The sequence below is a fragment of the Somniosus microcephalus genome, chromosome 11, assembly GCF_052327205.1.
Source record: "Somniosus microcephalus isolate GS21.2 chromosome 11, FLI_Smic_1.0, whole genome shotgun sequence".
Classification (NCBI taxonomy): domain Eukaryota; kingdom Metazoa; phylum Chordata; class Chondrichthyes; order Squaliformes; family Somniosidae; genus Somniosus; species Somniosus microcephalus.
The window spans coordinates 214,581,563-214,598,246 of NC_140997.1; the positions used below are offsets into that span (position 1 = coordinate 214,581,563).

Here is a 16,684-nt window from a genome sequence, read left to right on the forward strand (position 1 = left end):
CAGATTATGCCACCCAACATCTAGTTGATAATAGTAAAGAGCAACAGTCCACCAACAATCCCTGCAGTCCATCTGATCATTTTTTTTCAAAGAAAAAAATCAGTACTACATTAGCCACTTTCCAGTCAAGGAACTGTCAAGAGTGCAGAGAGTTATCAAAATATGGGCTAGGGGCTCAATGTGGAGGACCCTTGTGTGGATCTCATCTGGTCCAGCTGCACTGTATTTTCAAGTTCATAATGCTATCTAAACCAATACTATGTTATTACAGTACTGTTAAATTCTAACAGTTGAGCATCATTTAAGAGTGAAGACAGATGTACTCATTTAATATTTGACATACCCAGTGAGTCTTTTGTAACTGGTCCTTGAACACCCTTCAATGGCCCAATACACAAAGTTGACACTTCATACTTAAAAGCTTTGCCCATTACTTCTACAATCCTCTTTCCCATTATCCTTTTAGCTAATCTAACAGCAGCCTTTGTTTTCTTTAACTGAGTATTAGATGCTTTTCAATTTATAAAAGATTTAAACAAATTTCTGTCTTTGTACATGACTGACCAGCCAGCTTGGCTTTTTCTTATCACTTGGGTACATGTTTTCTTCCACCATTTAAAAAAAATTAAAATCTGGTTCTTGAAAAACTTTCCATTGGTATTCTACAGCAGTCTCACCACAGTACAGTTAGCCAATTTACCTGTTCCAAATCATACCATTTTAAGCAAAGTTTGCCCTTCAATTAAGAGTTGTAGATGGTCTTGGTTCTACCAGCCAGTTGAAACTAATGTGATCACTGTTGCCCAAATTATCCCCCACATGGAGGCCAGATGTGAGGTCAGGCTCACTACATCTAATGTTATCCCTGGTTACTTTAACATGTTGAATTACACAAAAGTCAGCTGTGCTCCCCACCAGAGGGCCACTGAATTCCAGGAAAATTAAAGTCACCCATCAAACAAAGGTGGCATACTTTGATGGTCAAAATCTGTTTTCATTGTAACTTGTCATGTTCAGCTGATTTTGCTAGCTATCTTGATGGTAGAAACCCTAAAAATAGGTTGGTTTTAGCAGCACGTCGGCAGCTCCATTTCGGGTAACTCGCAGTCCGGATGGGAGCCGGGCATGGTGGCCAGAGCGGGAGAAGCAGGCCACCACACGTGGAGCCGACAACAGTGAGGAGGCCGCAGTGAAGAGGAGGACGGAGCGGCTGAGGGACATCGTGCTCCCACTGCCACGGAAAGCCATTGTATTGACTCTGAACGCAGCGCTGTATGTATAGCTGACGCGTCCCTACGGGGAACAAGCATTCCATTGTACTGGTTACATATGGCAAATAAATCTAATCTGAATGGAAGGCAGCTGCTAAACACTACTAAACCTGGTAGTCAGATCTGGAAAGTTCACTTGAGGAAGGTGCCGATTGCAAGAGATGGAGTCAACAGCAAGCAACAATACAAGAGCTGGTATCCTGTTCAAAGACCCCTTTACCATTGAACTTAATGAGCCCACAACTGTCAGATGTCACTCTTATCTTTTGCCCCCATGACAAGTTAATTTGAAAGAGCATTTAAAGCCATTAATTGCAGGCCAGTATAAAAATGAGGAAGCCCAACAGCCACAATGTTCCCCCTAAGCTGCGCAGTAACAGGAAAGATCCTGTGCAGGCCACTCACTCACTGGCTTTTACATCGGAAATATTGGGCATGTGCAGAAATTTAAAGGGACCACACATTAAAAGAATAAGGCTGTGCAGAACAAAGCACAGCTTACAGGGAACATTGGACAGCATGTAGATTATTTAATAGTAAAGCAAATTTGAGGAATGATGTCAGTCCATCAGGTTTCCAGTTTAGAAAAACTCCAGGCTGTTGGAGACAGACAGACAACAAATGCAAGCCAACTTACTAGGTTACTTAAGACTTTATTGTACTGTTAATTTCAAAACATGCCTACATTTACATGCCTACATTTACATAACTGGTAGAAAGATCATGTGATTCAAGTTTACTTCTTCTGAACCTTTGCAGCAGACTTGGTCACTTTACCAGGTCCAGTAGTTTTCTTCTCTACAGCCTTGATCACTCCAACAGCCACCGTCTGCCTCATGTCACGCACTGCAAAACGACCTGCAACAAAAAGGTTGTTCGATTAATCTTTCTTCTCACCCCCTTCCCCCATGTACAATGAGAGATGAGGGCAATACAGCAAGAAGTTACTCTTGCCTAAAGGGAAAGCTGACCACCAGCTCTATTAAGGTCAGTTTGTAGAAACGGGGGGGGGGGGGGGGGGGGGGGGGGGGGGGATGGCAGCATTAAAAAAAAAGTGAACAGCAGGAGGTTTTTAAAAAGTTTCATTCTCACCAAGTGGAGGATAAGTAGCAAAGGTTTCCACACACATAGGCTTCCCTGGGATCATCACAATGATGCCGGCATCTCCAGACTTCAAACTCTTTGGGTTGTCCTCCAGTTTCTTACCAGATCGACGGTCAATCTTCTGCTTTAATTCAGAGAATTTGCAGGAAATGTGCGCAGTGTGGCAATCTAGTACAGGGGAGTAGCCAGCGTTGATCTGTCCAGGGTGGTTCAGAATGATCACCTGAGAACCAACAGCATGGTCAGCAAGCAGAGCAGAGAATTCTACAGCTGGTAACCTAGCATTTCCATCACTGGAGCAAGGTTGCAAGTGTTTATAAAGAAAACCAAGGGTTAGATAAGGTCAAGTTAGCTCAATCAAGTCTTGCATACTATTGCTGGTACTTACTAGACCCACATTATTTATATTAATACCATTGCAGTGCATAGTGAGTTGTAGGCCAAAAAAGAGTGAGTGTGTGTTTCATAGGCACTGGCACCAGTACTGAAGGAGGACAGGCTCCACTTACAGGGCTGGGACTAGCGTCCTGGCAAATCAAATAACTAAGGGGGTGGGGGGGGGGGGGGGGGAAATTTAGAAATCTAAAAGAGAAAGGTCAAGGTAATAGAGCAGTGTAGTGATTTGGGTAAAAATAACCAGTGACAGGAAGGGAGAGTTTAATGGTAGCAGTGCAGTAGAGAATAAGGTCAATGCAGGGAATTTAAATTAAAGGCTCTATCTGAACACATGAAGCATTTGTAACAAGTTGGATGAACTAGTGGCAGAGATAAATGGGTTTGATCAAATAGTCATTAGAGACATGGTTGCAAGATTGGGAACTGAATGTTCCAGGGTACTCAACGTTTCAAAAAGACAGGCAGAATGGAAAAGGAAGGGGAGTAGCCCTGATAAAGGATAACATAAGGACAGTAGTGAGAAAGGATCTCGGCTCAGAAGATCAGGAAGTAGAATCAGTATGGGTGGAGATAAGGAATAACAAGGGGCAGAAAACACTGGTGGGAGTAGTATATAGGCCACCTAATAGTAGCTATACCATTGGACAGACTATTAATCAAGAAATAGTAGGAGCTTGCAACAAAGGTAATGCAATAATCTTGGGGGACTTTAATCTTCATATAAACTGGACAAATGAAGTTGGCAAAGGTAGCCTGGAGGACGAGTTCATGGAATGCATTCGGGACAGTTTCCTAGAACAATAAGTCATAGAACCAACCAGGGAACAGGCTATTAGATCTTGTTTTGTGTAATGAGACTGTTAATTAGCAATCTCAGTGAAGGATCTTCTGGGGCAGAGTGATCAGATGATAAATTAATATGAAATTCTGAGTGTGAATTGCCCAAGTCCAAAACTAGAGTCTTAAACTTAAATAAAAGCAATTACATAGGTATAAGGGGCAAGTTAGCAAAGGTAGATTGGAAAATAGATTAAAGGGTATGGTGGTAGATAAGCAGTGGCTAGCATTTAAAGAGATATTTCATAATTCTCAAATATATTCAATTGAGAAACAAAAACACACTGATCCTTGCAGCACCCCCACTAGTTACAGCCTGCCAACCTGAAAAAAAAGATCCAATTATCTCTACTGTCAGTTAACCAATCCCCAACCTCATGAGCCCTAATCTTGTGTAATAATCTTATGTGGCACTTTATCAAATGCCTTTTGGAAATCCACAATCCACAGGAAAAAAGTGATCCAACCATGGCTAACTAGAAGTTAAGGATAGCATTAGATTGAAAGAAGCTTACAATGTTGCAAAGAACAGCAAGCCTGAGGATTGGGAGTTTCAGAAGTCAGCAAAGGTTGGCCAAAAAATTGAGAAAAACTAGTAAGGAATATAAAAGCAGATTGTAAGAGTTTCTACATGTAAAAAGGAAAAAAAAAAGCAGCAAAATTAAATATTGGTCCCATAGAGGCAGAGACAAGAGAAATTATGGGGAATAAGGAAATGGGAGAAACGTTAAACAAATATTTTGTATCCATCTTCACAGTAGAAGACACAAAAAGCATACCAAAAATGGTGGGGAAACAAGGGTCTAATGAGGGTGAGGAACTTCACGTAATTAATACAAGGAGAAAAAATGCTAGAGAAACTAATGGGTCTAAAAGCCAACAAATCCCCTGGACCCAATGGCCTACATCCTAGGGTTTTAAGAGGTGGCTGAAAAGAGTGGATACATTGGTTTTGATCTTCCAAAATTCTAGATTCTGGAGCAGTTCCAGCAGATTGGAAGGTCGCAAATGTAACACCGCTATTCAAGAAAGGAGGGAGAGGAAAAAAAAACAGGTCAGTTGTTGGTAAATAGCTGGAATCCATGGTTAAGGAAGTGGTATCAAGTCACTTAGAAAATCATAACATGATTTTAGGTAGAGTCAACATGGTTTTATGAAAGGGAAATAATGTTTGACAAATTTTAGAGTTTTGAGGATGTAACTAGCAGGGTAGATAAAGGGGAACCAGTGGATGTAGTATATTTGGATTTCCAAAAGGCATTCAATAAGGTGCCACAAAATATATTACACAAGATTAGGGCTCATGGTTAGGGAATAATATAGTAGCATGGATAGACAATTTGTTAACAGACAGAAAACTGTAGGGATAAACTGATCTTTTTCAGGTTGGCAGGCTGTAACTAGTGGGGTGCTGCAAGGATCAGTGTTGGGGCCTCAGCTATTTACAATCTATATTAATGACCTAGATGAAGGGACTGAATGTAATGTATCCAAGTTTGCAGAGGATACAAAGCTATGTGGGACAGTAAGCAGTGAGGAGAACACAGTCTGCAAAGGGATATAGATAGACTAAGTGAGTGGGCAGCAAGGTGGCAGATGGAGTATAATGTAGGGAAATGTGAGGTTGTTCACTTTGGTAGGTAGAAAAACCAGAATATTTTTTAAATGGTGAGAAACTTTCAAATGTTGGCATTGAGAGATTTGGGTGTACTTGTGCAAGAAACAAAGCTAGCATGCAGGTACAGCAAGCAATAAGGCAAATGGCATGTTGGCCTTTATTGCAATTGGGTTGGAGTATAGAGTAAGGAAACCACACCTGGAGTACTGTGCAGTTCTGGTCTCCTTATCTAAAAAAGGATATACTTGCCTTGGAGGCAGTGCAACGAAGGTTCACTAGATTGATTCCTGGGATGGGGAGGCTGTCCTATGATGAGAGATTGTGTAGAATTGGCCTCAAGTTTAGAAGAATGAGAGGTGATCTCTGAAGCATACAAGATTCTGAAGAGGATTGACAAGATAAATGCTGAGGTTGTTTCCCCTGGCTGGAGTGTCTAGAACTAGGGGGAATAGTCTCAGGATAAGGGGTTGGCCATTTAAGACCGAGATGGAGGAGGAATTTCTTCACTGAGGGTTGTGAATCTTTGGAATTCTCTGCCCCAGAGGGCTGTAAATGCTGAATCCAAGTGATAGATTTTTGGACTCTAGGGGAATCAAGGGATATCGAGATCAGGCAGGAAAGTGGAATTGAAGTCAATTATCAGCCATGATCTTATTGAATGGTGGAGCAGGTGCGAGGGGCCGTATGGCCTACTCCTGTTCTTAAAAGACAGGACTCCCATCAGCTGCCCTGTTCCTCCAAAAGGATCACTTAAATCCAATTTTAATATTCTGGTTTCATTGAAGAAATTAAATACATTTCAATTACTGTATTTGACCAAAAGTTAAATTGGTCAGAAATCCCTCCATGGCCTTGCCCCTCCCCATCTCCTTAATCTACTCCAGCATTACTACCCTCAGAACTCTGCATTGCTCCATTTCTTCCCCAAGGGACCCAATTTCCTTTGCCCCTCAGTTGGTGGTGGTGGTGCCACCTTCAGCAGTCTAGGCCCAAAGCTCTGGCATTCCCTCCCCAATACTCTCCTTTAAGACACTCCTTAAAACCTACCTCGGACCAAGGTTTGTCACCTGTCCCAATATCTCCTTGTGGTTCATGGTCAATGTAAAATATTCTGTTAACACCTTGGAACATGTTACTGCATTAAAAGGCACCATTATAAATGCAGGTTCTGTTGACCAACATGCTAAACATTAAGGCCCATCATGTCTTGCTTGCTCACCTGGGATGTGAAACTTCCAGTTTCCAAAGGAGGATCATTCTTGCTGTCTCCAGCCACATTTCCACGTCGAATATCCTTTATCGACACATTCTTAACATTGAACCCCACGTTGTCCCCAGGCATAGCTTCTACTAGAGCCTCATGGTGCATCTCCACAGATTTCACTTCAGTGGAGAGGTTAACAGGAGCAAAGGTCACCACCATGCCAGCCTTCAGGATTCCTGTTTCCACTCTGCCCACTGGCACAGTACCAATCCCTGAATACACAGTGGTAGAAAAAAGTTATAATTTAACTTTTGAAATACTTTGACTAGGTATCCAGCATAGATAAATCTGAACCCACCTCCAATCTTGTAGACATCTTGCAGGGGGAGGCGAAGGGGCTTGTTTGTGGGACGTGTTGGGGGAAGGATAGAATCCAGAGCTTCCAACAGGGTGGTGCCAGCAGCATTGCCTTCCTTACGGTCCATTTTCCAACCTTTGAACCAGGGCATCTGTAATGACAGTAACATTAGAGGCACAGCACATTGTTTGTATTAAAAGGTAGAGGAGTTTGCCAGCTCCAAATTAAAATCAAGTTCTATGCACTAAAACAGGTTCCAGTGCAGTAGTATTTACAAATGAACAAGTCAAGAATACAACTGGAGACAAATATTGAACCCTACTAAAGAAAAAAGGCAAATAAATATTAATCACAAGTGGGTTCAAAATGGAAGTTAAAATTAAAAACAAACCCATGAACAATCAGAAATATTACTACACAATTGAGGCTGAGGAAATCTAAATTACCCCAAAGAAACACCTTTCTCCTCTATTATGGTAGGATAACAAGGTAACTATCGAAGGATGAATAGAGGGGAATATAGAGGAAGACGTGGTAGAATAAGAGGGTATGGACGATCTGGTAATTGTTACAATTGCAGACAACCCGGACATTGGGCAAACCAATGCCCTGTGAAAAATTGTCAGAACCAAACCTCCAATAATGGACCTCCGTTAGAGAATAAAGGTCCTAATTTCACTGTCCATAACCCTTTTTCGGACTAGTCAGGAGGTTACCCTACAAACGGACAGGGATTTAGGAGAAAGAGAGATCAGAATTACTGACTGACACCAGCAGCCACAGACCACCAAATGCCCGTTGTTTCTTTAAATTCACGCCGCGAACCTGAAATTAAAATGCAAATAGCTGGGAGACCTATGTCATTTTAGTAGATACAGGAGCAACCTTTTTGGTGTTAGGGAAAGGATATTCTGAAGGAATGCCTATTAATGGGAAAAAGACCCCGATAGCTGGAATACTACAATGTTTGAATCAATCGACTCCCCTCACAGTAAAAGTAGAAGAATTTGAGGAAGAACACTCCTTTCTGTTATCGGGAGATGTCTATGAATTTATGTGGAAGAGACTTGCTGTGCAAAATGAATGCTACAACCATTTGCTCCCCATCAGGAGTAACGGTAGAAATCCAAGTAGATAAGGCATATGCCTACCCAGTAACAGAAATAAAACAGTTCTTTACGCATGGGAAATTGCCGACCCAAGTTTGAGTCCCAAACTTGTCAGTCTGTTAGGAGCATGGGGATTTGTTACAAGCTCCATAAAATACCAGGAATCCCTGAAACTAGGGAAATGGCATTCAAAATTGCACTGCATGGCCTATGACAAAACAAGACTAGATTATCAGCAGTTTTTAAATACCTCCTAACTATTAGACTGCACAGCCCTATAAAGTTACAATTAATCCAGCTGCACCATTACCCAAAAGGTCACAGTATCCATTGTCAGAGAAAGCAGAAAAAGGAATTGAGCCAGTGATGGAATCATTGTTAAAACAGGGAGTTAACGCCGGATAGAATAAAAGGTCGTTTGCAACACATCGTTGCCAAAAACTAAGAAGTGAAGCATTTTCTAGGAATGACTGGCTATTGTAGACAATGGATATTGAACTATTCAGAAATAACCAGACCACCATTGGACATGAGCATGACAAATTTGGAAAATTCGCAGTTACCTGACTTCCTCGGGAACCCAGATTAAAAATGCACAAGAAGTGCAAAATCTTTTACTAGCTATTCAGAGACGTAAACAGATTGCAATTATTAAGTGCCAAGCGCACACGGGGCATTTGGACGAGGTTGCGCTTGGAAACGCTGCTGCAGATAGCGCTGCTAAGTCAGTAGCTATATCATCAAGTACTGAACGACAAGCTTCAGCCTTCCCTGTTAGGGAAAAGCCAGAGCTACCGCAGCCCCTGTCTTTAGATGATGTGCTGACCCATCAAGATAGGGCCAGTTCTGATGAAGTAAAGGAATGGGTTGTTAATCATTGTTTTAAAAACACTGACGGCTTATGGGTTCATCATGACAGCCGCATGGTGGCACCCAAATCATTACTATCACCAATTGCCCGATGTGTTCATAAATTCACCCATGCGGGCAAAGGGGGGATGGCAGACTGTATCCTCAAGACCTGGTATGCACCAGGAATCTCAAAGTTGGCAAAACAAATATGTGAAAATTGTACTATCTGCCAGACCATGAATGCAGGGAAAATAAAGAAGGTACAGCCTGCATCCCACCCAAACCCCATGGGCCCTTTTGTATACTTGCAAATGGATTTTTATTGAACTACCTGTGTGTATGAGCTTTAAATATGTATTAGTTATTGTTGATATGTTTTCAAGATGGATTGAAGTGTTTCCTTGTAGAAAGAGTGACGCCACTACTGTTGCTAAATGTTTATTGAAGGACATTGTGCCTCGCTTTGGGATACCAGCAAAACTGTCAAGTGACAATGGGTCCCATTTTACAGGAACAGTGATTAAGGAACTATGCAAAGCCTTACAGATTAACCAGCACCTCCATTGCAGTTATCATCCACAGTCGGCTGAACTAGTGGAAAGATATAATGGGATGCTGAAAAACAAGCTTGCAAAACTGTGTAAAGAAACTGGACTTAAATGGGTTGATCTGTTACCCATAGCTTTAATGACAATGCGGTCTGCTACCAACAGAACTACAGGATTGTCGCCTCACGAGATTGTCATGGGAAGACCACAAAGATTGCCCTTTTTGGCACCTTTAACAGCTAAACAAATGGACATTCATAAAATGGAGGAAGATATGTTGTTATTGCATTGCACTAACCAAATGCATTTCTAGTTTCCATCAACAGGTGAAGGAAGCCCAGGTCGATCCCACTGAAGGAAAGTGCCATACCTTTGAGCCAGGAGATAACATCTATATAAAAATCTTCAAGCAAAAGAATAGCCTTCAACCCAGATTTGAGGGACCCTTCCAAGTACTCCTGACCACAAACACCGCTGTGAAAGTAAAGGAGCGACCAACATGGATACACACGTCCCATTGTAAGAAGGCATCAGTTGAAGACGATACACTGCCAAGATGAACTGGATTTGGACTCTAATAAGACTGTTCTTTTTGTCAATAATTGAAACTGCCATATGGATTTACCCAGATCCTCTGCAAGGCAAACCATGCATAAAAGAATGTGTACTTTTAACCAAAAATCTCTTTTATATTATATGTTATAATGAGACCATGAAAGTCCAGCTCCAGGACCATACTATGCAGGTACCCCCGTATCAACCCCTAAATCTTAGGGTAAGATAGTAGAAGAAGATAGTGGACAAAGGCTTGATAAGCTATGGGTTACATGCCCCGATACTGTGTCACCAAGTGAAAGAATTGTGAATGAAGGAGTTCTGTAGTGGTAATCCAAAAGGGAGGACTGGCCCTGACGGCCAGGCCAATGTTTTGTAACAATCCAGTTACACAGCCCTTTATTTCAACATTAGCCACTCAGAAAAGAAAACTTAAGACAGATAAGAAACAGGGAAGAAGGCTGTTAAACAAGTATGGCTATACATGAGTTATTTGTACACTAAAAGACAGAACCTTGCCAAATGCTGGATATGCAGCCACATCCCTGTGCATGCAGAGGGTGGAATACCTCTAAGGCCCATTCCCTTCGAAATAGAAGAGATGGTAGGGTGGTTATTACAGTCTAATACCACCTGGATCAATTGGAAAATGAATGGAAAGATGCAGGATACAACCTTATAAAATTTGAAGGGTGGTTTCATCCCCAATATGATAATCAAAGGAATCCAGAGAGTCTATTAGTGACGTCAATGGGAACCGTAAATAAAACAAAAGGAGAAGTCTGTCTGGTAAACGACAATGGAGAAGGATTGATGGTTGGATGGAGTGAGTGCAAATGTAACTACACTTTGATTAAAACTACTACTAAACCACCGGGTGCAGTCGAATGGCCCTATTGGGGATGGTGGAACCTGTCCACAGTACAAAATTTGACTAGCAAAAAAACCTGGAAAGGAGAAAAAGGAATAGGAATGATGCACCAGATATGGAACAAATTTGAAGCCTATAACACCTATTTCATCTGTCGGCATAGAGCATACCCTTGGTTACCACAAAATTGGACTGGGTCATGTTATTTGGGATATGTAGTGCCCTATATACACATCATATTTCATCTTTGGATAGCCACCCTGGGACACGAGTAAAACAAGCCATTACAGAAACTGAAAGGTTCTTTGCTATAGCATTTCCCTGTATGGAACAGGGAAGCTAGCAAGAGAATCTATAAACATGGCAGCAGTGTTGGAACAAATAGCCAATGATACTGCTGATGCTCTTAGTGATGTAAACGCAGAAATGGTGGCTTTGCGCACTGTTGCCTTACAAAACCGCATGGCTCTGGACTATTTGTTGGCAAAAGAAGGGGGCACATGTGCAATCATAGGAACTGAATGTTGCACCTATATTCCAGATAGCTCAGAAAATATCACCAACCTGGTAAACCACACAAAGGAGGCCATAAAGAAACTATGTCAACCTGAACCGTGGTCCATGTGGGATTGAATTTCAGGGTGGGGAAGAGCACTAGGAAAGCAAATTTTGGAAGTCTTAATTGCAATTGTGATGATAATTTTAATTAGTTTATTGATTGGTTGTTTAAAATTAGTGTACAAAAGTTCTTTCCTTATTGACGTCAACTCCTCCAGTACCAATGATGTCTGAATGAGGATATTAAGAGTGAGACCTTTGATGTAGAATTTCTTAAACTTAGCGAAATAGATTGTCCTTAGAAAGGACAAAAGGGGGGAATGAGGAAATCTACATATTATAAGGGGTTAATTTCAGGTGCTTGCTGGGTAAAAGTTTTCAGACTTGACACAGGTAGAGTCGATGTGTAACTAGAGCTATTGCACGTACTTAGATTACAGCCAAGAACAGATGTCTGCCCACCTAATGAGAATGTAGAAGTGAAACAATGGGTTCCTTTGAAGTAACCAGTGACCTGACAACTTGTGACCGTAAGCAAACCTAGCCTCCCAATACATGATTAAGATTAAAGAGGACCTCCGGTTACACGATTCATGCCCTGTTATAGATTAATGGTTGACTTGTGTCCAGGATCCTTCTGTCAATAATACCTAATGATTAATCTAAAATGTATCCTGATTGAGGAACAAAGGAATGTCAATTAAACTTGTTTGTTACAGCGTAAGCGTTCCATATTTATACAGTGTATCATTGGAATAGTAGCCTCACCCCTTGAGTGGAGGTGCTGATTCCCCTTGCAAGAGAAATAAAAGGCCTGTCTGTCTGACGAATCCAAGAGTGTATTGAGTCATTACCCAGAGCTAAGAAGTATTCCACTTCAACAAGTCCAAGAGTGGAGAGGAGCAAGCTAGCCGACATTGTAAATCCCCCAATTCTGCCCTCTTGAGCATCCCCGATTATAATTGCTCAACCCTTGGTGACTGTGCCTTCTGCTGCCTAGGCCCCAAGCTTTGGAATTCCCTGCCTAAACCTCTCTTTAAAGACACTCCTTAAAGCCTACCTTTGACCAAGCTTTTAGTCACCTGCCCTCATTTCTCTTATGGCTCAGTGTCAAATTTTGTGTCTTAATACTCCTGTGAAAGGTGCTATATAAATACAAGTTGCAGTAGAGAGATCCCTAATCCATGGTTCATGTAAAAACTTTGCATCATGAAAGTCTGTTACTCACAAGCTATGCCAATAATAGGCTCTGCCCACAAGTATGTATACCTATGAAGCATCATTACTCCTATTATTCTAAGATGCATCATTACTCCTATTATTCTAAAGATACATAAGGGGAAGCTAAATAAACATGAGAGAAAGGAATAGAAGGATATGTTGATAGGGTTAAATGAAGATGGGTGGTAGGAGGCTTGTGTGGAGCATAAACATCAGCATGGACTTGTTGGGCCGAATGGCCTGCGTCGGTGCTGTAAATACTATAAATATTGTCTTTCATCACTCGGATGTTCCACCTTCAAAATAAAACATTTGGCATCCCTGCCTCCAGTAGTGGGTCACAAAATAAAATGGTCACTTACTTTTTTGCTGGGTTCCAGCATATTGTCCCCATGCCATCCTGAAATTGGTACAAATCCCACCCCAGCAGGATTGTAGCCAATCTTCTTGATGTATGTGCTCACTTCTTTCACAATTTCTTCATATCTCTTGCTGCTGTAGTGGGGCTCAGTGGAGTCCATCTTGTTGACTCCAACAATCAGCTGCTTGACCCCCAGGGTGAAAGCCAGGAGTGCATGTTCTCTGGTCTGTCCATTCTTTGAAATGCCAGCCTCAAATTCACCTACACCCGCAGCCACAATCAGCACTGCACAGTCAGCCTGCAAAGAAAGTCAGTTCTGTTACACAATAACTTCACTCACTATTTGTCAAGGGGGGAAAAAAAAAACATGGACAGCACAGGAAGAGGTGTTTAGCCATCAGACAGAATTTTGTTCTGCTGGGTCAAGAGTCATTTCCAGGTTTAACAAGTAGCCTAGATATATCTCAGGAGGGTTCACATCCATACATGCCATCAGAGAATTCCATGCTAGCATTAGAGACTGTGCCAACAGCACAGGTCTCCATTGTAGGCAGGAATGTGGAATTCCTACCTACAGTATATAGGAGCCACAATCCCTGTTGAAAGGGCAGAAGGACTTGTTGCCATGCCTTAGCCAGCAGACTCAGGCAAGAGATAAACTAGTGTGGTTGCAGGAAGGTAGAGAATGTCAGGTTGAACTAAGGAAGTTAAAGAATTCTAGCAACTGGTTTGTTGAGGGGATGGGAGTCGAGTGCTAGTATGAATGGGTTAGAAGAGAAGAACATGGCTGATGGCTGTAAAGAGGATGGGAAGGTGTTTGGGAGAGAGACAAAGTGCCTTTGTGAATTAGCATGGTTCTTGGGAGAGGTGGTGGATGACAGGGTAAGCAATGGTCTGTTGAACTTTACATCAAGTGACATTAAAATTGTCAAGTGCCTAAAATTAGTTAAAATGCATAATTGTGATGCAAAATAATTACACATGCCCCCCAAACTCAGTAGTCACTGCCCCCTTTAACATTTGGATTTCACCTTCAGGCTTCTATACTTTTCTCCCTCCCCTTTTCAGTGCAAGTGGGGATATTGGAATATACTTAGAGATTAAAGTCCAAACAACTGGTTTTCACATGTCACACAAGCTTTTGTTAGTTCTCTAGTTTGATATGTAGGCATACCTGGGAAGTCCCAGTGATCATGTTCTTTATGAAGTCCCTGTGCCCAGGTGCATCAATGATGGTGATGTAGTACTTGCTGGTTTCAAACTTCCACAGGGAAATATCAATAGTAATACCCCGCTCCCTCTCCGCCTTCAGTTTATCCAGCACCCAGGCATACTTGAAGGAGCCTTTACCCATCTGCAAGATACAAGTGGTTAATGTCTTACAGGACTATTTAATCCTTAACTACACATAGCATTTCAGGTTCTTCCCCCACCCACCAAAAATTAGAAGTTAAGAGCACTCCCAGATTCAAGACAATTCTTGGACATGCAAAAAGACATTGCTTAGCAGTTTACATTATTTTGAGTCCCTTATGAAGGATAAGAGATGCACTCACCCAGGGCCTTAACTGAAGAGTGGAAGTTTGTGGCACTTGGGAAGTTAAAATAAGAGGCAATCACTACATTTATTAGTGCGTATACTTGAATTACAACAAAGTATCTTTGGAATAAAGTACTGGTTCAACAATTATCCTACTGATTAATTTGAATGTAAATCTAATTTGAATGAAAATCATATTTAACAAAAGGTATGGGTTACAGCCACACTCTGGGTTTATTTTTTTATATAACTTTATAGTTGGGGGAACAAGTGGATTTGTAAACATAGGGAAGACATAATACACACCTTCAAGTTAATGCTTTGAAAACTCTGAAATTTTCATCCATGCAACCAATTGATAACAATCTCATACGTCTTTCACTATTTTAGTGGGAAAGTGTGTTGAACTTATTCAGGCATTGGAATGTACGAGATAGGTATGTTAGAGCTATAGGAATATTAAATGGTTTACACTATCGGATCAGCTGTCCATTATACATCGCTGTCACCCAGAGTCAAAATTACCTTCATTAGGTCTTTATAACTTATCTAATAAATTGACAAAGATTTAGTGCAAGACAGCTTGTGATTTTAGAGGAAGGTTTAGCAGGAACTGGAAGCTTCAGTAATCATATCAGACCAACACAAGGTGAAGAACGAACAAATGCTGAATGACTATCTTAGTAACAAGGGGAACATTTAATTTCTCAACAGCTCAAATTTGCAGAGGCTAGAGTCAGCTTGAATCAAATTATGGCAACTCCACCGATCATGGCCCTGAACTACTGCAATTTAAAGTCACTTTTCTTCTTTAAAAAACTAGTAATTAAAACCCACACTTCAAGAACCAGGGCTCCACAGAGTTTATTGTTTGCACATGGAACTAATGGCACATTGCCGTTAGATACAAAGATACAGAACATCGCTGAAAATGCTGGTATAAACAATCTAGGGATTTGGTAATCAAAAAATCTTTGGCTTACAGCAAGCAGACCATAAAAATATTAAACTTGGATTCTTAACTGTTCAAAAAAATCCAACATACTCCTTCACATGTCAGTTTACTAGCCAGCATAGCAGGAGAATGACTTCAATATTAGTCTTTTAAAAAGGTCAGGATTTATGTAGAAGAACTACATTTACCACAACTTCATGAGAGCAAGAGCCGTAAGTAAAAAAACAATATATCTTCCCACAAGTAAAAATTTTAACAAAGCAGGCTTACCTCCGAAGCTTCTTTTTCAAACTTTTCAATAGTCCTCTTGTCAATACCTCCACATTTGTAGATCAAGTGGCCAGTAGTAGTAGATTTACCAGAGTCCACATGGCCAATGACTACAATATTAATGTGAATTTTTTCCTTGCCCATAGTGGCGATACTCAGAGAAAACTACACAACCACCTGAAAAAAAATAAAAGAATGGCATTGTCTCCAAAAGCAGCAATTTATATGAGCTAGACAGCCTGTCCCTTAGACCTCTGAGCACCTGCACAGAATGAGCCAACAGATTGGGATCATTAACATTCAATTAGGCAGTCTGGCACAACTCTTTTAGTTAGTCAATTAGGATGGTTAATCCTTAAACAAAAGCACTTAAACCCTTAAATCATAAATGGCCACTTTTAAAAGGGGCACAAACAATGAATTCCAAATTCTAATAAAAACATTTCAAATTTTCCAGTCCCTCCGGTGCCCAGCGGTCAGGGAAGGCCTCAAGCGTACCGGCGGACACCGCGTGTTCCCTCTCCAGGGACACCCAGGAATGGACATAGCCACATAGCCAATGAACGGCCCCTTCGACCGCACTCCGCCTGGACCTGTTAGTGGCCGGGACCAGGAGCTGACCTACGAGGAGGTCCTCAGACTATCCCGTCCCCCTCTCCACACTGGGTGGCCAAAGATCAGGAGGGTGGGACTGAAGTGGAGCCAGAAGTTGAGGATCAGCCCCCTCAAATAGGGGCTGCAACCTCTCACACTCTGTGCAAATATGAAATACAGACTCATCCAGGCCGCAAAAGTTGCAGGCGGCCTGGGAGTCCGTGAAGTGACTTCAAAATGTGTTTGACAGGACTGTTCCTTGCAGCACCCTCCACCCCAGATCCCCATTGGTGAAGGGGAGGACCCCTGCGTAGAGAGCCCCAGAGTCACTTTGGGATGGTTGGTACCCAGTGACACTACAGAAGCAGACACAAACAAAAACCCTTGAGAACAAAGTAAAACAGGAGAATGACACAATTGAACAATGGTATTCTCAGTGTGAGACTATTCCTGGAGACCGAG

The 16,684-nt window shown here is 41.6% G+C and overlaps 1 protein-coding gene across 1 annotated transcript; it reads right to left on the minus strand.

The window, feature by feature from the left end:
• Window positions 1-1,904: 1,904 nt before the first annotated feature.
• LOC147111222 (elongation factor 1-alpha, somatic form-like) lies at window positions 1,905-15,826 on the minus strand. Its single transcript, XM_086001901.1, has 7 exons — window positions 15,629-15,826; window positions 14,038-14,217; window positions 12,865-13,161; window positions 6,789-6,939; window positions 6,446-6,702; window positions 2,364-2,598; window positions 1,905-2,129 (listed from the first exon to the last, which is right to left on the minus strand). Exons 1-7 carry the CDS (start codon window positions 15,770-15,772, stop codon window positions 2,008-2,010), a joined length of 1,386 nt encoding a protein of 461 aa, XP_085858027.1. The 5' UTR covers window positions 15,773-15,826; the 3' UTR covers window positions 1,905-2,007.
• Window positions 15,827-16,684: the final 858 nt, after the last annotated feature.